We start from the raw sequence: 23,524 nt of genomic DNA on the forward strand, positions 1-23,524 counted from the left end.
GCATGGTTCATTTTTCAGTCCAAACCAAAAGGGCCATTCCACATCTCCGAGTTTCTTTCATACAAATAATAACATTTAATGACATTGCCCCCATTGAACATCATATTCCATTTGCAGGTACAACAGTATAACTATCTTGCGAGAGAATGCTCTTTCGGGTCTGAAGAAATTGGAAATACTGATGCTGCACAGCAATCTTATTCACAGCATCGAGGACAGAGCATTTCAGGATCTACGATCATTACAGGTGAAAATCCTCAAAATGAGTAACCAAAACGAGGATAGCTGTGTCTTGCTCAGAATAGAATATGTATATTTCAATGACTCTAATGTGTTGGTTGTATTCTCTAAGGTCCTCAAGATGTCCTATAACAAAGTCAAGGAGCTCAACAAACAGACATTCAAAGGCATGGAAAGTCTGCAGCGACTCCACATGGACCACAACTACATTGACTTCATCAACCCAGAGGCTTTCTACGGCCTAACTAATCTACAGTTGGTCCATCTGGAGGGAAACCACTTGCAACAGCTCCACCCAGACACATTCATTACCCTGACACACAGCCAAGTGTTCAAGTTGTCCTCATTGAGGACCATCCACCTGTCTGACAACCTCCTCACTAGCCTGCCTGCGGAGGTGTTCTCTGGGTGCAGCCAACTGGAGAACCTCTTTCTCCATGGCAACCGATGGGCATGTGATTGTCGTATGAACTGGTTCCCACTATGGACACAGAAGCATACTGGTGAGTAGAATAGCCTGTGTGATGCATTTTCTCTAGCTAGGGATATTTGGCTCACGGCTGAAGTTTCAGGATGAACTGCAGAGTAACTATATAACTTTTACAGTTGAACTTAAACTGATCGTCTCTCAACTTTTGTCGAGCTGATGAATGTGTCAGTATTTTTTGCTCCACTTGCTGTTCTCGAACAAGGAGCTGAAATGTTAAAGTCCCAACAAGTGTTTCTCATTCTAAATAGATTTGGTATTTAAACAGGCCAATAATGCTCTTGATATTTTGATATTATGAGAGCAAGATGACGCCTATCAATTGATCAATGGTCGACTTCAGTGTACTATGTTCTCTCAGAGAAGTGGCCAATTAGCTTGTCACAAACTGTCATCAGCTATTTGTAACCGAGATACAGAGAGACTGTAAGAGTCAAAGAAAGGTAAAGGTATGCATCAGTTATTCTCTACAACAGACTAACAATTGTATATGAATGATTCCAGGGGTGCTAAAATGTAAGCGGGACCGAAGATATCCTCGAGGCCAACTGTGTCCCATTTGTGAAAATCCAACCCTTTACCAAAAGAGCCGCCTCTCCCTTCTTCCTCGTGATGCCTTCACTTGTACCAAACCTTGGATCCAGCCCCATCTGAAGCAGAAAAACATCAGCTTGGATGAAGGGGACTTCAGTCCAGTTTCGCCAAGCGACTTTATTGCTCCACTAGGCTCCATTCAAATGAAGTTTACAGATCAATTTCACAATGATGCTAGCCTGTCATGCACTGTCCAGAGGCCATCTAATTTTGAAAACCTCACACTTACCATGGAAGAGGAGGGGGGTGACGATATCACTGAACTCATTTCTACCATAACTACATATTTGGTATGCAACGTTGAGAATGAACATATCCAACATTTGTGGCAAATCCTGGCAGCCTACAGTGAGTTTCCCATGACCCTTGAGAGGGGTTTGTTGTTGACTAAAAGTCCCGAAATGATGTACCGATATAATCAAAAGAAAACGGGGGAGGATGAACTACACACAAACATTGATGCTGAAATCAAAGCTGTTCCTGCTTGGCTGATGCAAGGTGAGGTTCAATTGCAGCTCGACCGTACTACAACAACTTTCTCTACTCTGCATATCAAGTACCGGTCTGTCGTCAAGCTACGGGTGGAGAACACCATCCCGAAGAAAGACCACTATTCCTGGACCATGATAAAGAAAGACAATGAAACCAAAACTGAGCAAACTATAATAACAGGTGAGTATTGGGTTACTTTCATTGCATAACACATTTTTTGTTAAATTTATTACGTTTACATTTTTTTTTTCATGCAGGTGGGGTGGTTCAGTTGAGCTGTCAAGTCCGAGGAGAACCAAAGCCTTTGTTGGAGTGGATTTTACCAGATGGTATCAAGGTGCGAGCCCCTTATGTCAGCGAGGACAATAGGATCATAATCACCGCTGAAGGAAAGCTCACTCTGCGGGGTGCAGACGCCTCGGATACGGGCCTCTACCGCTGCATTGCCACCAATTACTTGGATGCTGACATTCTGGTTTTTCGAGTGACAGTCTTGTCTCCTGATGTGGAGGAGGCAGGTGTCAATGGTGTCCACGTATCCCAGAAACTAGGGGAACATGTTCTTTTTGATTGCAGCAGTTTAGGAAGTCCAAAGCCCTCAATACAATGGATACTCCCAGACTACTCAATACTGGACAGGTCCCAAGGAAAAAAGAAGGTGTATGAGAATGGCACCCTAGTGATTGAGGGCTTTACAAGGAGGGACCAAGGATTTTATAGATGTTTGGCTGCTAATCACTTGGGAGTTGACCTCCTGGTTTCTCAGGTGACAGCAAGTGAAAGCTCTAAGCTATTCAAAGAATTTGATCAGACCGGATCAGGCATGGAGATGGAGAGCCAGGTCGACCCAACTTTAACTGACAACACAAGCACCGTCAGCGACATCCCTTCTTACAAACCATCTGATAGAACTACTCAAGAAGCCAAAACCTTTGTTTCTGATCGACGTCATCCCAGACTGAGGTCACGGGGAAAAGGTATTTCAGAGGGTCAAATAGGACAAAGGAGGTTTTCAGCCAGCAAAAGACGTGGATTTAGCAATAGGGTCTTTGATACAACAATTAGGAAAATTGATCCAAAGAAATTTGCTGAATTCATGAAGAAAGCTCAAGATGGCGCAAAAGAAACCACTAAAGAAAGAAAGGCAGTAAAAGACTCAAAGACTCTTTTGTCAAACGATAATGAAAATGGCTCTGGTGAGGTACCTGATGATCTAATTTTACTTGGTACAGTTTTGCCCACTACACATAACTCTCAAAAAGGTAGTGAATTTGAAATGGAAAACATGGACACAATAGAAGTCACAAAAAACAGCAGTGGCGTCACTTTCAGTCAAGAAAGAGCAAAACTGACAACAGATTATATGACAATCCAAGAGAACATATACACAAACACCCCAGTTAAGAGTGAGAGAAAAGGTGTTACATTGTATAACCTGATTTCACCCAACTCAAGCGTCTTTAGTTTTGATGAAACTACAGAGCTTCATTCCCTCAAAATAACAGATTATTCACAAGAAACTCAGCTCCAGTATTCTGGAGAACATCATTCAGAACCAGAAACGTCCACCGAGGTGTTCTCATTCACCATTGATCCGAATGTTACTCCAATGAGGGATGGCACAGACCCTGTGGAGCTTTTCGTCCATTCGGATCCAGAAAGCCAATCCACGATCAGAGCTGTCACCACCACACAGAGGCGGGAAGATGAAATAACCTTCCATACCACCCAAACAATAAAATCCCCACCTTTAGGATCCACCATCATCTCCAAGCAGCAAATACACATCATCCCACACAAGAAGAGTCGAGGAGGTGGGCGCAGAAGAATGTTCCACGGTCGCAGAAGAATCATTAAACCCAACAGAATTAGTGACATACAATCCATTATCAATAAACTCATACGGCCATCTGAGCGGAATACTACAGTACCATACAGTATTGAAGTGAGAACAGGTAAGCATTTTTTTTAACTTCAGAAGTACTGTGTTGTAACACTGGCAAAACAAGTGATCTATTTTTGTTTTTTCCACCCCACCACAGATATGGAACTATCCACTCCCAATACACAATTTGGGGCAAGAGTCAAAACTGGCAAGATACATGGAAGAAAGCCAATCCCCGCCGAAACATTGACTGTACCTCAGACTTCAGCTATAACCCGAACTACTTTGCCCACCATCACCACACACTTACCACCAGAATCTGAGGTTCCATTTCCAACCAAGACAGCAGAAATAAAAGTCAGTTTGTTTGACGATGACTATGAAGATTTGTTCTCTGCAGATTTTGACCTGTCAACTCTGAAGGCCACTGCTCAGCCTCTAACGACAATGAGCCCAACTTATTACTCAAAGTCCTTCACCACTGCTAAAGCAACAATGCATAGACAAACTATTGCTTCCTCGCCTACAACCAAACCACCCCCAGGAGAAAATCCAGAGAGAGAATTTTCATATGGGTCTGGTGGACTTCCAGATGATTTTCCTACAACCAGGCCAAGATCTGGTGGAAAGAGAGGGCGCCAAGGACGGAGAAGACCATTTAAGGGACACAGACCCTCAAAGAAACTGAAAAATACAAAATTGTATGCCATAAGCACAACTAATACGTTTGACAATAAGAAAACAACCATGGCAAACACTATCCAGACTACTTTATTGCCCCATAAGAGTGCCTCCAAACCTGCAATGTATACACCAACAAGGGAATTCGACAGAAGTGCAGAAATATCAGAGCAGCAGACTTATGCTTCCAAAGAAGTCAACTCGGACATTTCCTGTACTACAAGAACACCTTTTATCCGCTTAAACACAATGCCTACATTTGAGAAAGCTTACGCGACGACTCAAAACAGGATCCACAATAATGTCAGATCGCCGACACTGACGCTGAATGGTCACACAGCAGCTCCAAGAAGACCTAGACCTACGGTGGAAACCGGTGCCAAAGAGGACACAGAGAAAGCTGTTTCTTTTGAGACCATGACCATATATACAGGAGAACCGGACTACATCTATACATACAACAGAAACAATGTAAAAAATGTACTTGCCACAACCATCCCTAATGTTGCCAGCACTCAACCAACTACTATGCTCATGACCAGAAAACCTAAAATACTTGGTGGCAATGCAGCTAGTTTTACGGTTTTGACGGACTCAGATGCCTTTTTACCATGTGAAGCTGTTGGAGACCCACTGCCAGTCATATCCTGGAAACGCTTCTCCACAAGCACAGGTAATAAAAGGGATAGACAGGTATTGTATGTTGGAAGATGTTTATAGTTGTTTTTCACCATGGCCTTTTTAGCATCTTGGCATCATAGTACCCGTAAATCAAAAGTTACAAAACGATTGCAGACTCTATAAGTTGATGAAGTGACCGAAATAAACTGGTAGCTTGTCAATTTAAAGAGTCTCTACATTTGCAAGGAGCCACAACTGTCACAGTTATTGCGTTAGTGATTGGTGTGTTGTTTGAAAGAGGATTTTTTCTTAAGTTTTCTCTCTCTCCCATTCAGGAAACACAGTTACCATCAAGGGGAGAATGGGCAAGTACGAGTTGTTGCGCAATGGCACATTGTCAATACAGAATGTCACTACGAAGGACCGAGGCCAGTATATCTGTATTGCTGAGAATAATCATGGCTCAGATAAACTGATTGTCACTCTCTCCGTGGTAGCTTACCCTTCACGTATATTAGAGCCCAAAATGAGAGAAATAAAGTCTCATGCAGGAAATACAGTGGAGATTCAATGCAAGGCAGATGGTCGGCCCATGCCGACGATATCCTGGATTCTGGCAAACCGCACGCAAGTCAGAGAGCACAACACACCAAATGGAAAGGTGTCGGTGACAGCTGGTGGGACTCTGGTCATCAGACAGGTGTCTGTTTTTGACAGAGGTTATTACAAATGCATCGCTAGTAACCTAGCTGGAGCTGATACTGCTACGGTCCGCCTGCACGTGGTTGCTGCCCCACCGGGTATCTTAGAGGAGAAAAGGCAGCAGGTGAAGACTTTTTCAAAACAAAACCTATGGCTGCCCTGCACAGGTCAAGGTAACCCTCAGCCCAAGATTCACTGGGTGCTGCACGACGGCGTGTTGGTCAATTCGCAAAGATTTGCCTGGGACAAAAGGATATCTGTTTATGATAATGGAACCCTCCTTATCAAGGATCTGGCTCCAATTGACAATGGCAAATATGAATGCATTGCCACCAGCTCCACGGGCTCAGAGAGAAGGGTGGTGACTTTGACCGTTGAGAGAAGAGAATCCGCACCCAAAATAGTGGTGACATCACAGCATGTAACTGAGTTGTATTTTGGGGATCAGATCAGCCTAAACTGCTCAGCAAGTGGAGAGCCTGAACCCAGGATTATGTGGAGGTTGCCATCCAATGTAGTGGTAGACCAATCACATAGGTAAGATTCCACCACCAATCTCAGTAACATAAAGACTATTGCTGACTGCATACTCAATTGTCTGAAGTGGATTTAGTCTCAATCGCAGGAATTTTGTCTGCTTTCTCTTGGTTTTTAGAGCAGTAAAACTAATACATGCAAAAAATGTTTATAATATGCAATCAGGGAAGTAGGAAATGCAAGTAAATGATGGGATTGTTTACAACTGCTTTTCCGTCCTCTCTAATTCCACTTTCTTTTCTTAGGATGGGCAGCAGATTCCAGGTTTTGAAAAATGGTACTCTGGTCATCAATTTTGCAATTGATAAAGATGCAGGAGACTATCTCTGTATGGCTCAAAGCATATCTGGTGATGATGTTCAACTCATGAAGGTCAAGGTATCAATGAAGCCAGCAAAGATAGAGCACAAGCCACATGGCAAGAAGAAGGTTTTGTATGGTAATGACTTCAAAGTGGATTGTAAAGCCTCAGGGGCTCCAAAGCCAGAGATCTCCTGGGGCCTTCCAGATGGAACTGTTGTTAACAGCGCTCTGCAGGCGGATTCCTTTACTGGAGGAAGGAGAATACGTCGCTATACTCTGTTTGACAATGGAACGCTTTATGTCAATCAAGTGAGTGAACTACAGAGTACCACTATGGTCAAACTGCATGATTTATTGAAAAAAAAAATCGTAACGGCTTACATCTATGTACGTTTTTGTCCAGGTTGGTATGACAGAGGAAGGAGACTACACTTGTATTGCTGAAAACCAAGTGGGAAAAGATGAAATGCACGTACATATCACTGTCGTGACTGCTGCTCCCAAGATACGCCAAAAGAGTGAGACTTATGCCAGACTTAAACCCGGAGGTAACATTCGCTTTGACTGTGAAGCAGTTGGTGAACCCAAACCGAGGATCCTGTGGATGTTGCCGACCAATGATGTCATAGCAGCATCAAATGAACGCTACTTGTTGCACGTAAATGGCTCTTTGGATATAAGGAATGCAAAACCAATCGATGGCGGAGAGTATGTTTGTATAGCTCGCAACCCTGGGGGCGAAAAAAGAAGAGTCTACAAACTTGAAATTGGTGGTAATCCACCTGTGATCAACGGCTTCCATCACAACAGGACTGTACTAAAAGATTTCTCGACAAAATATTCTAGGAAACTCATAGACTGTCAAGCTGAAGGCAATCCAACTCCAACTATCACCTGGATAATGCCAGATAATATCTTTTTGAAGGCGCCGTACTTCGGTGGTAGGATTAATGTCCATCATAATGGGACTTTAGAAATTCGTAATGTACGTCCTACTGATACTGGAGAGTTCATTTGCATGGCGACAAATGATGGCGGAGAATCCATATTAGTGGTAGAACTCGAGGTTACCAACACGCTCCGAAGACCCATTTTTAAAAACCCTTTCAATGAACGGATTGTCTCTCCTTTGGGGAAAACCATTGTTCTGAACTGCTCTTCTGATGGACACCCAAAGCCAGATATCACATGGATTCTACCTGATGGAATACGGCTTAGCAGTGGGCGTAACACCCACAGACGGGTGGATAACGATGGGTCTTTAGTCATCTTTAACGCTCGTATTGAGGATGCTGGGAAATATCGCTGTGGTGCCAAAAACATCATGGGCTATATTGAAAAGCTCATCGTTCTGGATGTGGGGCAAAAGCCTTATATCCTCACAAGACCGAGGGGCATAATACGCAGTATGTTCGGCGATCTTCTGTTCCTTCACTGTCTATCTGATGGAAGTCCAAAACCCAGGATCTACTGGACCCTCCCTGGAGGCCACACACTTACCCAGCCTCAAGTCCTGGGCCGCTACAATTTGCTAGAGAATGGTACTCTAGTTGTTCAGGGGACTACTCTATATGACCGAGGAAACTATGTCTGCAGAGCTCGGAATGATGCAGGTGAAGCTGTGCTAACAGTCCCTGTTGTTATCATTGCCTATCCTCCACGCATCACTACAATGCCACCTCCTACCTTGAGTTTAATGGCAGGAACCCCTATTAAGCTCAATTGCGCTGCCATTGGTGTACCCAAACCGGAGATTACCTGGGAGCTGCCTGATCATTCCATTCTGTCAGTGGCACGACAAGGGAGGCGTTTGGGAAGTGAAATGCTTCACCCCCAAGGCACGCTTGTAGTCCAGAGGGTTTCAGCCTTTGACTCGGGCACATACAAATGTGTAGCCAAGAACCAACTGGGTTCAGACCTTAAGGCTGTTTATGTGCGTGTCCTCTAAAGATCATGGCAGAAGGAAACAGATTCTAATAGAGATTTTGTTCTGTAGGATAAAGGATCCATCTGTATGCGATTCACGAAAATGTCACGTTGGACTTCGTTAGTGAAAAATCTCTGACATTCATTTCAAAATTAGCAAAGGACTGAAGAAACAAAAACAAATTTAATGGAATCAGAAACAAAAACTAACTTCCAAAACACATCTGTTGAGACAGCTATTTGTTTTTGTGACTTGAGAAATGAATGTCTGGAAAATCATAGCTGAGACTCATTCATGTGAGGGGATTCTCAAGGAGAAGAAAGTGTTCATACGCTCTAACCCAGAGTGATTCCACTGAGGGTCTAATGCTGGCCACACATGTGGATTCAATTACAGCACATCCAGTCTTGTCAGCAGCTTGTCCTTTCACAGCAAATTAAGAAGATACCGTCGGTGACTTTGTTGTACAAATCTTGCAAGACCAAGCCATACAAGGTTGCTTATTTCTTTGTTTTATGAAAATGTAGTTACCGGATGAAGATTGTTTAACACTGGATACGTAACTTTTTTGCTACGATACACAATTCCATAATTACGTTATGAAATAGATGCATTTATTACTTTTCAGTGCACACTTAAAGCAATTTTAAAGACTTGTGATTGATTGTGTTGTACACAAGAATTTACAGTAATGTTATACATTATGCCTATCTGTAAGAATACAGTCTATATTTGTTTACTACCTACTAATGTATGGGAGAAAAATAAATTGTTAAAAACCCCTTTCGTTTGGAGTTTTGCCTTTGATTAATGTGTTTTGAAGTGGGAACCACAGTTTAATTCATTTTAGATGTGAACGAAATCTCTACTAATCAACCGTATTTTAGATCTATGAGACTGGTTGGTGTAATTAATGCTGTGGTTAATTATTAGGAATGTTGCTCTCTTTAGAAGATAAATGCAATAAAAATAAAAATAAAAAATAGTGCAACTCTAACCCTGACACTCATTTGGTTGTTTCTCACGATGCTTGATTACTTTAAGAGCAACTGGAACCAATTTCGCTGAAAAGACTTCAATCGTGGCTTGAATGAATCACATTTTGATAAAGGCAAATAGACTTACCTCTTGCACAACCTCACATTTAATGTTCTTTTGCGCAAGGAGGTTATGTTCAGTACACTCAACAATGGGGTAGAAGGAGAGTACCGGTAGTCAAGAACTGCTGAGAATATTGAGTGGATTCCATAAGTGTTGGAATGTAGATTACTTGCTAAATGCTTTCGTATGGCTGCTCATTTTTAAAAAATCCACATCATCATTATGTCACACTCCCGAAACAGCTCATCATTCACACCACAGGCCCTGTGTGGGTAGTGAAGTTAATTTGTTCATCTTACAGCAGGAATAACATTATTTTTAATACCACCTCAGACCTTAATAATGATTTGAAATATGCCTTATTGCATTTTTATCCTTCCGCGTGGGTGTCTCAGGCAAAATTGTATGATTTGGGTTATGGTTAATGTGTGGCTACTGAAAGGAAGTGTGTGTTTTGTCTGGCGGTGGGACCGCAGTTGCTGGAGAGAGAGTTAGACTGGCTTCCGGTCGGATAAATACACAGTGTTTTTGCTCGGCACGAGCTGGGTAGGAGGGTGTCCTTGGAGAAAGTGGAAAAAACAGATCTCTGGTGACTCGTTGCTCACATTGTCATTCGAAAATGTTTCACCGTCTCCAGGGTCCTGCTCACAACATACTGATAACGTGGAATGAAGTGAAGGAAAAAAAGGGTCATGGCAAAAAGTGGAAAGGTGTGACATATTTTCAGCTTATTGTCTAGAATTCCATGCCTAAACCACTTTGCTTGAGGCCTGAACATGGACATCTCAAGACAGGACTTTTCCGTTCTTTTAAAAAGGTTTTGATGCTCAACTTGGCAACAAATTCCGTAAGAGGCCGCTATGGATCGGTTGCCTCACATGACTGCAAGCCAAGCGCATAAGTGGAAAAACCTTTTCAAAACATTTGATACACGCAGTTCACTCTTGCCGATGCGCCGACAAATGCACAGTGTAGTAGCGAGTGCGTACTTCTCAGTTTCTGCCCCGGCGATATAATATCACACCTCTGTTGTACAATTCTCACTTCGCCCTTTTAGCCACAACTAAGCTCTTTCCACGTTGTCTTCAGGGAAACTGTCATGCTTTGGTCATCTCAAACATCCAAAGGCTGTTTACTCTGCAGGCCTTTTTCTTTTTTTGTGGTCAGTTGCTTCTTATACTCGCTACTTTACACCGAGGCACACAATTTTAACTTTAAAAGATTATAAAATAACCAGTATTTTATCATATATAACGGATGTTTTTATACTTGTTTACACAATGGTGGACCTCCAAGTTGAAATGTGTGTCTTTAAAAAAAAAAAATTTTTAAGATGTTTATTCAATCTGGTCAAGTATATCAGGAGTCAGACAAAATATCAAGATAGAGTAAACATCCATCCATCACAAAACAAGTGTTAAGCTTCACCCTGTTACGCCCCTGATATTCTATTGGAAACCACCTAATGGCGCCACGGCTGTCCCGATTCCACATTCGGGAACTTTACACACAGACCAGCAAGCTGTGAAAATGAGATTTTAAATGGACAATGTGAAAGAGCAATAAGTGCTGTATCATCAATGTGACCCCCCCACCCCACTGAAGTATTGACTATTGCACAATCACTCGTGTATTATTGCTATTGCTGACAAATTATTGTATTCATATTGTGTTATGACTTGTATATGTTAAATTATAAACCTATGCTGATGAAGGGTGTTTACAAAAAATCTTTCTGATAAGGCACATAAGAAGATTAGTATGTTGTTTCCCAATTGTTGTTGGCCGTCTGTGTTGTCAGGGTTATCTTTTAGAAAAGGTGAGTACTCCGATGATGGTACATCATACTTGTCATCCAATGTGATCCAAAATGCTGCCTTTACAAAGCCATCTTAATTTAAGATGCATGTTATTGTAGCCACATTGGTGTGGAACCGAGCTGCATCGTACAAACAGCTGTTTCTAATATTTGGGTTCCCGTATTTAGCTGTTGAGTAAAGGAATGCTTTAGAGATTTTAATTTGCCCATATTCTTCATCTGGCCTGAGGACAGTGGAAGTACGGGTTTCTATTCTGATTGTCTACAGATGTGTTGTTTGTGCCCCACAGAGAATCATCATGTGAATCGGTAGGGCCTACTACTGTAAACCTACTGCTCCACTCATTACTCTGAGTACATCAACGCTTCTCTGGATTACGATGTACCACAGACCTCGATCTTTTTTAGATAGGCCAGCACACCTAATTAAGAATGTCAAAGTGCTCTATTACAACAGAAGCCCATGCTTGCATATGATAGGCTCGGCATGTAAATGTGACGTATCTGAGGAAACTGAACCGACAAAACGAAATTTGTGTCACCCTATTAAACCGGTAAACAATTTCACAGGTTCAGTTTGAAGAGGCCGAGATAAATGACATGAAATTATCTGTAGACCACCTGCTGCAGTGCATCTCTCTTAACAGCATTGAGCACATACCTCAGTGACGTCACAGGAGAAACAGACACCGTGAATAGCTCTGTCTTACTGAAATCAGGCTAGCAAACAGTTGCGCCGTTTTATTGCGTCTCACCTTATATTTGCAGACTACTCGCACAGGTGGCTAAAGTACTCGACTTTGTACTTGAGTAGAAGTACAAAGACCTGGCAAAACGTGTAAAAAGTTGTAAAAAGATTGCTATAAGTAAAAGTACTGATTCGACACCTTCAGGATCCTACAAAGTGAACAGAGAGCACTTTACTTTGGAGTCAGCCAATCCTCCATTTAGCGTCTCCACTTGGTTCAGAATGCTGCTGCGCGCCTCTTGACTGGTAGTCATAAGAGGGAGCACATACCTCCTTCTCTGGCATCCTTTGACCGGCTCCCTATACATTTTAGAGTTCTTTTTAAGATCCTATTATTTGTTTCCAAATCTTTCAATGGCCTCGCTCCACCTTACTTCTCTGAGCTCCTCTGCCCTTACATCTGCGGACCAGACATTATTAAAGGCAGCAAGAATTAAGCAGAGGCTCAGAGGGGACCAAACCATTTGTATCCTTTAGCTTTTGACTCAGCAATTTGTGAGTGATGTTGTTTGGAGCAGTAGTTATCCAGCCCATTTGTGGCATGCATTTAGTTAGCTCCTCATGGGTGCACCCCAACAAAGCACCTTCCCTTGGGATGATCTGCTGACATTGCCACTCTAGAGTGTCTCATTGTCCACCATGAGTGCATGCATGAGGCAGAAGAGCAAGGAGGGGGCAACTACTTAGTTAGTTAGTTAGTTAGTTAGTTAGTTAGTTAGTTAGTTAGTTAGATAGTTAGTTAGTTAGTTAGTTAGTTAGTTAGTTAGTTAGTTAGTTAGTTAGTTAGTTAGTTAGTTGGTTAGTTAGTTATGATTGGGCAGCCAGCATGTGTACCTGGGCTTCAGGCTGATGTGGCCACATTAGAATGCCATGTTGTTGGCTGTGAGAATGTTACAGAGAGGAGGCAAAGGATCGAGGGAACGGCAAAAGAGTTTCGTATTTAGGGAATAAAAGTAAAATGTCATCAGAAAAATAAAGCTCAGGTACCTGATAATTTATTTATACTTAAGGACATTAATAAAGTGTTTGTTCTGTTACCACCACTGAATAGTTGGATGATATAGCTACTGTATTGGATCTCATTAGATTGTGCAGGTGTACCAGATGAAGTGACCTGTGAATGTGAACGACTCTGTGTGCGTAAGTTAACATCTGATGTCTTGTGTGTGTGCGCACACAAGCGTTCTGCTGAGCACACAGAGACACGGTGTCAAATATGTGAGGTATCCCGGCCGGGCCAACCTCTCAAAGGGAGCTGTTGTCCTTTTTGCCTGCTCGCAAGCCACATATCCACACTCTGCTGTCACGGGCAGAGGGATGATCGGACAAATAGTCAAAGAGCAATGACATTTCTCACTGCTGCTAGGTACACAGAAAGAGTGTTTTAACAGCTTCATGGGGGAGACTACATTGCAAGAAAATTACAGTACTCTTTAGTTATGGATTGTAAACCCAACACATATTATTTGTGAGTCATTGGAAAGCTTCACAAAGGCTTGGCCAGGAAGTGATGTTCTGCATGAGTGTTTTTTTAGCCATTTGGAATGCAAATATTTTGGAAATATGGCTTTGTTTTTAAGGTTGGTGGTAATGGACCTTAAACTGCCTGCAACTGCTGCTAAGAAGAAGCACAGTCAGTAAAAAGAACCTCTTTAGGGGAGGTAATAATACGTCACATGACTTGCACAATTGCCCTGTTTCCTCCGCACAAGTAGGTTGTGCACTAATTCAAACTCCAGACCAGTTCCATGAGTCATCATCAAGCTGAAAACAAAGCACTTACTGTGTGTTTGGAATGGAACCGGCAACTCAGCCGCACAGGAATACAGGAAAGCCCGTGTGCCAAATGGATCCAGACAGTCAACTCTACAACCTGTATCAAAGTAGACTCTTGGGGTTCAATTAAAGCAAAAGCCAGTCATTGTGTAGAATGAAACATTGGTTTTACAGCAGATCCACGGTCCAGGCATATGGAATTTTGAGGTTGCCAATATTGCACAATGAACTCGTTTGCGCAGCTGCACAAGGTTACTGTACATTATCAGGAGGCCCAAAAGCACTCGCTCAGTCAACGCATTGCTACCTTGGTGGATGATGTCGATAATCAAGCTTCAATTTCATGGGAGCAATTTTAGGCTGAGCCTGTGCAGCATACCTTTTCTTTGATGAGACTATTTAGCTCCAAATCATTACAAATTGAGCGTTCTGTGTTTTTCTGGTTTGATTTTTGAGTATCAAAGAGGGCAGGAGTAGGTCACCACATGTGCACTGCATGGAAATAAACGTGTGTGCTGGAAGACAGAAATGTCATGGTCTATTTCTCTCAAATAGAGTGGAAAGGTAGAGATAATAAAATGTTTTTAGAAGCCCTCCATCGTCAGCCAGCAGCAGTAGCTCAAAGAAACCTTACACTGTCCAAACAAAGGGCGACGTTTTTGACCTGACCAAGGAGATGCAGGAATGCAAAAGACTGTTGCAAACAAACAGACCACCGTCTGTGTGCTTAAAGGTTACGTCGCCCTCCCAGAATGGCAACATGATCAACTGCCGACTGTTTTTTCTCACAGGTGAGAGGTCGCACAGCTGCGGCAGTACCGGATGTTGATCTGTTTTACCAGAGTCCTCTCGACATCACCTTTTCTACGATCTCTTACCAAGCATTATTACACTGCACGAGGGCTGACTCTAAGTAGATATTCGGCTCAGTCGTGTGTTCCTCACCCCATTTCTTCTCTCTTCCTGTCTGTCCGAGAACTAGTCGATGAAGATTTCCATGTGTACAGGTTTGTGTGCGTGGCTGTTTGTTCACATTCCATTTGGTGAATGCTGTTGGGCAGGCCTGTGATTGGTTGGCGATCAATCAAGGGCGTTCGCTGCCTGTTGCGCAACAATCAGATGGGATTGGATCCAGAGCTGGCAACACTAATGAGAAAGCTTTGCAAATGCAAGGGTGATTGGTTGAGAGGAGATATGCCTTTGCAATGTAATTCGTGTTCATCAAAAACTATGACGATACTGCTGAGAGAAGGTCATTCAAAGTACTGGTGCGATGTTACTTTCCAAAAAAGGGGAAATGCTAAGACATGCATTGACACAAATGTTATGTGTCAAAAAAATGGTGAGCCATTTATTTCGCAATGAAAAGAAAAGTACCGGTATTTTTGCTCACACTTCGGTCGAAAACACTTTCACAGCCTTTTGCGCAGTCCGAACACAGAGAAAGCTGAACAGCATTTTGCATATCACAGTGGAATCGTTCCCTCACAGATTTTAAATAAATCACTTTAGTAGTGCTCAATGTAGTCCTCATTTACAAGCATTTTGCATCAGCTAAGAAGAAAATTCAACCTTACGGTAAACGCATGTACAATGCCGACAATGTGTTTATTATGTACTGTAGGCATGCGTGCATGAAGCCAAATTAAGGAAGTGAATGATGCTGACATATCTGTTCGGGCCCAGACAGGGGAAGCTTCAGCATTACTTTCGGTTGGTACATGAATGGGGTGAAAATAAATCTGAAGATCTTGTGGTGTAAAATGGAAAGCAACCCATACAGGAGAGTGTTTTCATTTCCTCAAAAAACGGATCCAGTTTTAATCAAATCATTTGTTCAGAGGGCATCATGCCCTCTTCAAAGACATGCATTCATTGGTTCATTGAAGCCCCAAAATGGTCAATGGGTGTGAATGAGAGAGCGAATGTTTTTGTTTTTCTATATGTACGCAGAGTGTGCAGAATTTACTCATTTACATACTCAAGTATTTGCACAAAATAAAATCAGATGAATCCAGATACATTTTTTTAAGTAGATTAAAATATGTATCTGTATCCAGAAATACATGGAGTGAATTCAACAACAACTTCTCCCAAATTCCCACGGAATAGGCTCAAGTCAACTAAGAGCTGACCTAAACAAGCGGTATATAAAATAGATCGATATGATCTGGCCTGCATGTACACGTTGGCGTATCCCGTATGATTTCATAACTTCCATCCACACACTTTGCTCCTTCACTCGATTGCACAAAGAGTCTGGCCTCTCCCAGGTGACTTTGGGCAAAGACAACCAGTCAATACACGACCATGTACGCTCATCGTTGTCATCAACAGAGACAGACCAATGACAAAAGGAGTGTTGCGATGCTTCTCGACCGTTTCTTCCTGTTGAGATTGCCTTTTGGTGACACTTGTTTTGACTTTTCAATTGTCAGCAGCGTTTCCGCAAGACAGGAAAGAGAAAGCAGAAGGCAAGGCAAAAGTGTGCACACAGACAGACATTGTCACATTAGACTGGCGGGATCGTACCTCGGCTGCAGACAAACAAATAGCAGTCTGCTTGGCGAGATCTTCATGGGACAAAGCTAGCTGGTCAGTAAATAACCTCAACTATATAGTTTTGTACTCCAGGAGTTGTCAAACTTTTTGGGGTCCAGGGACCCGGAGAGAAATTTTTTCAAGGATCGCCTCTTGTTAGGCATAACGACCATATGTACCTCTAAATAGTAGGGATTGTACAGATGGTACTTGGTAAAACGCAGTAAAAACGTGGAAGATTTGAGAGAGAATTTGAAGAAACATCGACATCCTTCAAATCTCAGGTGTAATTGCTGCTTCAATACGTTAAGGGACGCATAAAGCCATTTCTGATTACAATTTTCAGTTATTTTGCGAACCCTAAATTTACGGCTCACGGACCCCAGTTTGAGAACCACCTTGTGGTCCAATATAAGACCAAAATATCAGCATGCGGTAAATGTTTCTTTCCACTAAGTAAGGGGTGTGTTTCTAGACGTGCGCTTTTTGTAAAATGCGCAGTGACAAATTCTGTTGTGATTTGTGTTACATCATTAAAACTGAACTGAATTTTTCAGACAGCTCTCCTCATGGACCCAAACGAGACTGTCTTCCAAGGCAACATCAGCAACCTGACCTGCTCGCGGGACAATGTCGTCAAGACGGTCGTTTTCCCCGTTCTCTACTCCGTCCTGTTCCTTGCCGGGCTGTCCCTCAATGGCCTGGCGGTATGGGTGTTCCTGCGCATCCCCTCGCGCTCACATTTCATCATCTACCTTAAGAACGTTGTGGTCGCCGATGTCATCATGACCCTCACGTTCCCTTTCAAGGTGAGGCCCATGGGCGATTGTTTCATGCGGGATTAAGATCGATGACAGTCACTGGCAATGGAATGGTTCATTCATCTGACTTTCATGCAGATTTCAGGATGGACCACAACAATATTTTCTGACCTGCATTTGGGAGATTTGAAAAGTGCTTTTGCAAAGCTGAACCTTTTGCCCATCATTTTCAAAAAGTGTGTTTAACTGAAACACAACACCGCTCACCAAACTTACGATCAAGCATGATGGTGGCAATATCATGTTTGGGGCAGATTTTCTTAAGATGGAACTGGAGGGTTCAGCCAAGGTCAAAGGAAGTATGAAAAGGTTAGAAATAGCAGTCAAATCCTCAGGTTTTGGTTCGAACGAATATAAAATGTCTCAGGGAACAGGTGAAATTGATCTGGGGTTAATGAGAACCACTTTAAATAGCAGAGGATGTCATCACCGGTGTATGTTGATCTGGTTTTGACTGTTTTTATTTTTGTCACGTTTTTCCTGGGGCGGCCTGGTGGTCCAGTGGTTAGCACGTCGACCTCACAGTGCAGACGTACCGGGTTTGAGCCCAGCTCCGGCCTTCCTGTGTGGAGTTTGCATGTTCTCCCCGTGCCTGTGTGGGTTTTCTCCAGCTACTCCGCTTTCCTCCTACATTCCAAAAAAGTGCATGGCAGGCTGATTGGACATTCTAAACATTCCGTAGGTGTGAGTGTGAGCGCGGATGGTTGTTTGTTTCTGTGTGCCCTGCGTTCGGCTGGCAACCGGTTTATGGTGTCTCCCGCTTACTGCCTTAAGACAGCTGGGATAGGCTCCAGCAACCCCTGCGACCCTTGTGAGAATAAAGTGGTTCAGAAAATGGATGGATGGATGGATGCTTTTACTGTGTCCCTTTTGATGTCTTTGTGTATATCGTTTTCCTGTGCACCTGTTCTTATTGGCCCGGTCTTTTGTGTTTTGTGTCTACATCTAAGCTCCCTCAGCTACTGATGTCTTATCCAGGTGTTTCTTGTTTCTTTTTTCCCCCCAGTCTTTGTTGGATCATTACTCCTGTTTTGTGCCTGTCACGCTCTCGTCGATGAGTCTATTCACAGTGTTGGCTTGCTACTTTGTTTCTTGGTTTTTGGACGTCTTTTAATTTGATTCCAAATGCCTCGTTTTGATGTTGGAAAAGGAATGTAGTGTTTTTGAATACATCCTGCACTCCTGCCTTGCCTCCCCGTATCCCTGAACTTGGATACTCAACCCCCACTCTGCCTTCTCATGACGTGTGCTGAGAATTCTGATCAGATCCCCAGTTAGGAGGGTGCAACCACATTATCTTTGTTTGTTCTCTACTTCCCCTCTCGAAAAGTCCCGCAATTAAACTATAACTATGTATACCTACATTAAATTCATCCAATGAAGTCGGAAAGAAACGAGCACCACGCAACAACCTCTGTTGCTCCTCTGAGAACCACACCTATATTATGTGCACCCACGACTATGCTAATTTATAGATATTTTGCTTGCCATCAAGATGCACTACTTTCGGCTGCCACGTCGTAAATGTGTTTTTCACGATAAGCCATCCAGTCTGCTGAATGTAATACTGTCTATAGACTGAGGCAAGTGAAACGGTAGTAAACGGCAGTCTGACATTTCACATGGGGAATAGAGTCATCTAAAAGATTCATGGAGCACTTTAAAGCATCAAGTCGGCAGCCAGAAACATTTTTCATTTTCAGTTTGAACTTCCAAAAGTGATTTCCCTCCGAACAGCTTTACTGAGCTGCAATCATTGAAGAAGTTCATCAAACACCTGACCGAATCTAAATGAAATCCAAAAAAAAGGGCTATGTCACAAGTGACGCCTTTACAAAATTAATGTTTGGTCTTGATTGATGCTGTCTAGGTGGTGTTCATTTTCCTTTTCCAGCCATTAATTTTCGATAGCGCTTATCCTCATCAAGGTCATGGATGAGTTTGAGCCTATCCCCAGGGGCAGTGCTATGTGATGACCAATGTTGGCCGCGACCACTCCCACATCCAAAGAAATATTTTCATAAATGTGATTCTTTGGTCCGGATCAACCTCGCTCCACCAAATTGCTTTACACTAAATCAATGTGGATGTTCTGCCCCGTACATTTAGATTGACCATTCACGCTCTAAAAATAGTTGGGTCAAAAATAACCCAAACTGCTTCAAAAGGGGACCGCCTCAACTTTTGGGGTTATTTATTGAACCCCAAAAGTTGTATCAACTTATTAACCCACAAAACAACCACGTTAAGCAACCAGTGCTAACCAGTGGTTCACCGTGCCGCCGTCTTTAAATATATTGCTTATAAATGTGTTTAAATGTTGTCACTGTATGCTCTTTTAGTTGTATTAATCAGTTCTTTTTGTTCTATTTGCTTTGCCTTCGAATGTCTTCACCTGTGCTTTTAGGTTTTGTGCTTTTGAATGTGTGAAGCACATTGAATTGCTTTGTACGTGAATAAAACTGCGTTGCCTTGCCTATTAAATGGATGGATGGACGATCCACGTTACGTGGTGTAGGTATCCCAAATGCGGGCTGAACATTTCCTCGATTAATTCTGTGTTACTGCAGGTGTTATCAGACTCCAACATGGCCTCCACTGGCCTACGAATATTCGTGTGCCGAGTCTCCTCGGTGCTCTTCTACTTGACCATGTACATTAGCATCCTCTTCTTCGGGCTCATCAGCATCGACCGCTGCAGGAAGACCATGGCGCCGTTCAAGGGCACCAATGCCAAGCGGCTGGCCCGCAGGAAGCTCCTATCCGCCGTAGTGTGGATGGTCCTTCTTGGGCTTTGCCTCCCCAACATGATCCTGACCAGGAAGACGCCACGGTCGCCATATTTCAAGTGCAGCGACCTAAAGGACCAGGCTGGGCTTTATTGGCACGAGGTGGTCAACCACGTGTGTCAGGTCATCTTCTGGGGGAACCTTTTGATTGTGCTCGTGTGCTACACGCTAATCACTAAAGAGCTGTACAAATCGTATTTGCGCACCACGGCTCGACGCCCCGAGAGGTTAAGGGCTTCGGCCAAGCAAAAAGAGCAGGCTAAGAGAAAAATGAACACCAACGTCTTCTTGGTCCTGGCCGTGTTTTTCCTGTGTTTTGTGCCGTTCCATTTCGCTCGTGTGCCGTACACAATGAGCCAGACACGGGGCCTCCTCTTCAACTGCCGACTGAAGCTCTTCTTCTTCCAGCTCAAAGAAAGCACACTGTTCCTGTCATCCCTAAATTCACTCCTAGACCCCCTCATCTACTTCTTCCTCTGCAAGTCCTTCAGGACTACGCTGTTCAAGTCCCTCAGGCTGCCACCCGGCACCTGCAGCTGGTTGCTAGAGAGGGGCTCAGACACTGATTCCAGCAGCACCACTCTGAAAAACGTGTGTGTCAGTGTTGGACAATCAGGGTGACAATGTCTCCTCTGCAGGGATAATATTTGTTCCTTGAAATTGTGTTAATTCTTTATTACCAATCTATTATCTTCCTTTCACAGAGTTTTCTCTTGGGTGCATTGCTTCCAGTACATGTACAGTATGTGGTTGTTACATTTAAAAGCGGATTTCAGCTTCTTTTTGCTGCCATGCCAATATAATCTGTCATTGGATTTATATAGCCTTTAAATGAGTCCACAAAGAGCCTCAGAGGCCCGGAGTACATAAAACAACAACAACATCCCTGGTGTCGGCTCCCAGCCAGGGAGGAAAAATAATGAAAAAAAAATCTTGAGAAGGAATCAGAGATAGAGGGATCCTCCTTCCAGGGTGACCAGGCTGCATCGGATGCAGCATGGGCAACATTTATCCCATAGGATGGTCCTGTACAATTTAATGAAATAAAGCCTCGCAGGCAGTTCCCCATTGGGGAACTGGTTCTCCTTATGATATTCTCATCGGTCGATGCAGAATCCAACACAGCAACACCTCCTCAGCAGTGGTCCTCTTCAGATCCCGTCCTGGTTGATCGATGTAGAATCCATGCTACGATAATCATCAAGTTCGCTCTCCAGGTGGGGAAGTGGCAGTAAAACAGGACATAATTCAGATGTCATGGGGTGAGGCAACGGCATGACTAGATGCATATTCAGTGTGGTTTAACCAAATTAAATATTGTAGAAATAAGATGTAAATTGAGGGTCTTCAGAATATAGTGCTGGCTAATGTAACGTAAAATATGCTATATTACAAATTAGCAATGGGACTGTTTCTTTCACCAATCAGGTTTCTAATTTGGCTCAGTAGGCCCTGAATAATGTCATTTTTCCGTCCTCTGGTTGATCAGAGCAAGAACCATTTGACTCAGTGTTTGTATGTTATTGATCGTTTCTTTTACTTTGTATATTGTCTTTTTTTTGCACTGTGCTGAGTCTTCAACATTAAAAATGTGACTGAATGTATTTTGGGTACTTTACAGCCTGTTTTGTGTTGTTGTTTACAAAAAGTTGTCGAATCCTTTTTAAAGGCCATATGTTAACTCTAAAGAATTGTTTTATGTATGACTGTTCTTTTATGAAGTCTTTTGATTGACATGCTGGTGTGAAAAGCACTGTCAATAAAGTTTAATTGTTTCACTCATTGATTTGTATGAAAAATGTATTAAGGAGGCTCGAAGTCTCTTGGCATTCCACAGTATATGTACTCGAGGCGACTGTATATTTTAAAGGGAACATGTTATATGAAGCAATACAGATGCAATAGTCATGTGAATTTCATTACAATGAATTTGAGCAAAAACACAATACACACAAATTTGTTTTTTTCAATGTTACATTAACAGCTACTTTTAATGGCAAATGAGTTGTGTCCCATCATGTAGCCTGTTCTGCCTGTGGTTCACTTAAGTGACTGCTTCTTTTATATTGTGTTGTTAATAATGGACATGTAGCAGCTGCCCTCCAGTGGCTAAGGATTGGATTACAGATTACATCATTTCAAGGTCACTATTATTTCATCAATAGAATTGTTTTATTATTAATAATATCTCAGTGTGTTTTATTTAATGACCCTAATACATGACATTCATCAACATACGAAAGGTAAATGGTAAATAAAAGAGGACCTACCAATGCAGTATAACGGTACATATCCCTTTGATTATTATTATTATTATTTTTAACTTGAAAAAACTCTAATCTTACCATTCAGCGGTTCCCTTTCATTGCTTGAAGATTGTGTTTGTCTGGTTGAAGAGGCTCTAATCTTGCCAGACCCGACAATGTGGAGAAAGACCATAACCTCGTCAGTTTTTCTGGTTATTACTGCTATGTCATCATATAATGCAAATAAAAACTACAACAACATTGGCAAACACATTGATAAACCAATAAAAAGTGAGCAGATTAATAGCTGTAAAAGCAGAATTGTTTCTTGTATTTGATCTCATTAGACTGTGTAGGTGCACTAAATGAATTGAATTAAATTGAAATGGTGCTATGTTATAGTCTCAATTCAGTCTAATAAAAACCCTGATTGGTGCACTTTGTCTTTCTTTTTGTGGGAGCGACACAAATTGGACATAAAACCACAATATAAAATTTCTACTCTGACAGCAGAAATGTTATGATGCCTTGTAAAGGTTATTGCGCCATATAGTTTTCATTTTGATCTTTTGTTTTATTTATTTATTTATTACTCTCATATTTACATTGGGGAGGGGGAAAGAAAAATGTGCGCTGTTTTATTTGACTTCTGTTATTCCTTTCAACACCTACCCCACTTTTAATTGCATAAACAAGACACTCAGTGTTACTTTTCAGGGCGAAATTGCAAAGTACAAAAGAATGCATGACATAGGAGGGACAAAAAACAACAATAAATTTAGACATGGCAACCTCAGGGTTGATCCTAACCTGTACTGTTCTGTTCTTCTGATTATAGCTTGTGGTACCTCTCAACCATCGCAGTGTCGCTCGCAAAGCACAACACACAATGCGGGTAAATTTGCCTCCTTGTTCTTGGTATGCCACTCGAACATCTGCCATCTGTACATTTGTATGTAATAGTGACAAGTACAGGAGCATGTATATCTCGACTGACACTGTCAATGCCACGTCAGCAGCCGTCTGTTGTAAACTTCATTAGAATGGCCAGATTTCTCCGACAAAATAGTGAAAAGGCCTTTGTTACAGTGAACCATGGGAAGCTAACTGCCACTGTGACCTTGCTTATCAACGAAATGTACAGCACAGGATTCCCGCCTCACCGTTGCTTAGCAACACTACTAATCAACTCTTACATACCAGTAGTTGGACTT

General features: G+C 42.4%; 2 protein-coding genes across 4 annotated transcripts in view; both read left to right on the forward strand.

The window, feature by feature from the left end:
• igsf10 (immunoglobulin superfamily, member 10) overlaps positions 1–8,509 on the forward strand; it is a 10,417-nt gene extending 1,908 nt beyond the window's left edge. The window contains exons 3-10 of the mRNA XM_052078650.1: positions 118–247; positions 353–743; positions 1,232–1,993; positions 2,071–3,768; positions 3,856–5,052; positions 5,336–6,239; positions 6,485–6,851; positions 6,946–8,509. Coding sequence (XP_051934610.1) covers positions 118–247; positions 353–743; positions 1,232–1,993; positions 2,071–3,768; positions 3,856–5,052; positions 5,336–6,239; positions 6,485–6,851; positions 6,946–8,490 — 6,994 coding nt within the window. The 3' untranslated portion in view covers positions 8,491–8,509. The remainder of the gene's footprint in view (positions 1–117; positions 248–352; positions 744–1,231; positions 1,994–2,070; positions 3,769–3,855; positions 5,053–5,335; positions 6,240–6,484; positions 6,852–6,945) is intronic.
• A 7,781-nt stretch (positions 8,510–16,290) lies between these two features.
• Positions 16,291–21,846, forward strand: p2ry12 (purinergic receptor P2Y12). Of its 3 annotated transcripts, none has more exons than XM_052078679.1 (3): positions 16,291–16,508; positions 17,016–17,263; positions 19,846–21,846. In XM_052078679.1, exons 2-3 carry the CDS (start codon positions 17,024–17,026, stop codon positions 20,683–20,685), a joined length of 1,080 nt encoding a protein of 359 aa, XP_051934639.1. In that variant the 5' UTR covers positions 16,291–16,508; positions 17,016–17,023; the 3' UTR covers positions 20,686–21,846. The 3 variants fall into 3 exon arrangements, with proteins under 3 accessions (XP_051934639.1, XP_051934638.1, XP_051934641.1); XM_052078678.1 differs by having other exon boundaries at positions 16,300–16,508; positions 17,012–17,263; XM_052078681.1 differs by lacking the exon at positions 16,291–16,508 and adding an exon at positions 16,523–16,738 and having other exon boundaries at positions 17,012–17,263.
• Positions 21,847–23,524: the final 1,678 nt, after the last annotated feature.

Source organism: Hippocampus zosterae, chromosome 10 (assembly GCF_025434085.1).
Source record: "Hippocampus zosterae strain Florida chromosome 10, ASM2543408v3, whole genome shotgun sequence".
Lineage (NCBI taxonomy): Eukaryota > Metazoa > Chordata > Actinopteri > Syngnathiformes > Syngnathidae > Hippocampus > Hippocampus zosterae.

Excerpts from the sequence above, each read along its gene's own strand:
- p2ry12 (XM_052078679.1), top strand. The coding sequence starts at position 17,024 with ATGGACCCAAACGAGACTGTCTTCCAAGGCAACATCAGCAACCTGACC. Across the intron at positions 17,264-19,845 it reads CCCTCACGTTCCCTTTCAAG|GTGTTATCAGACTCCAACAT; the intron begins GTGAGGCCCATG and ends GTGTTACTGCAG.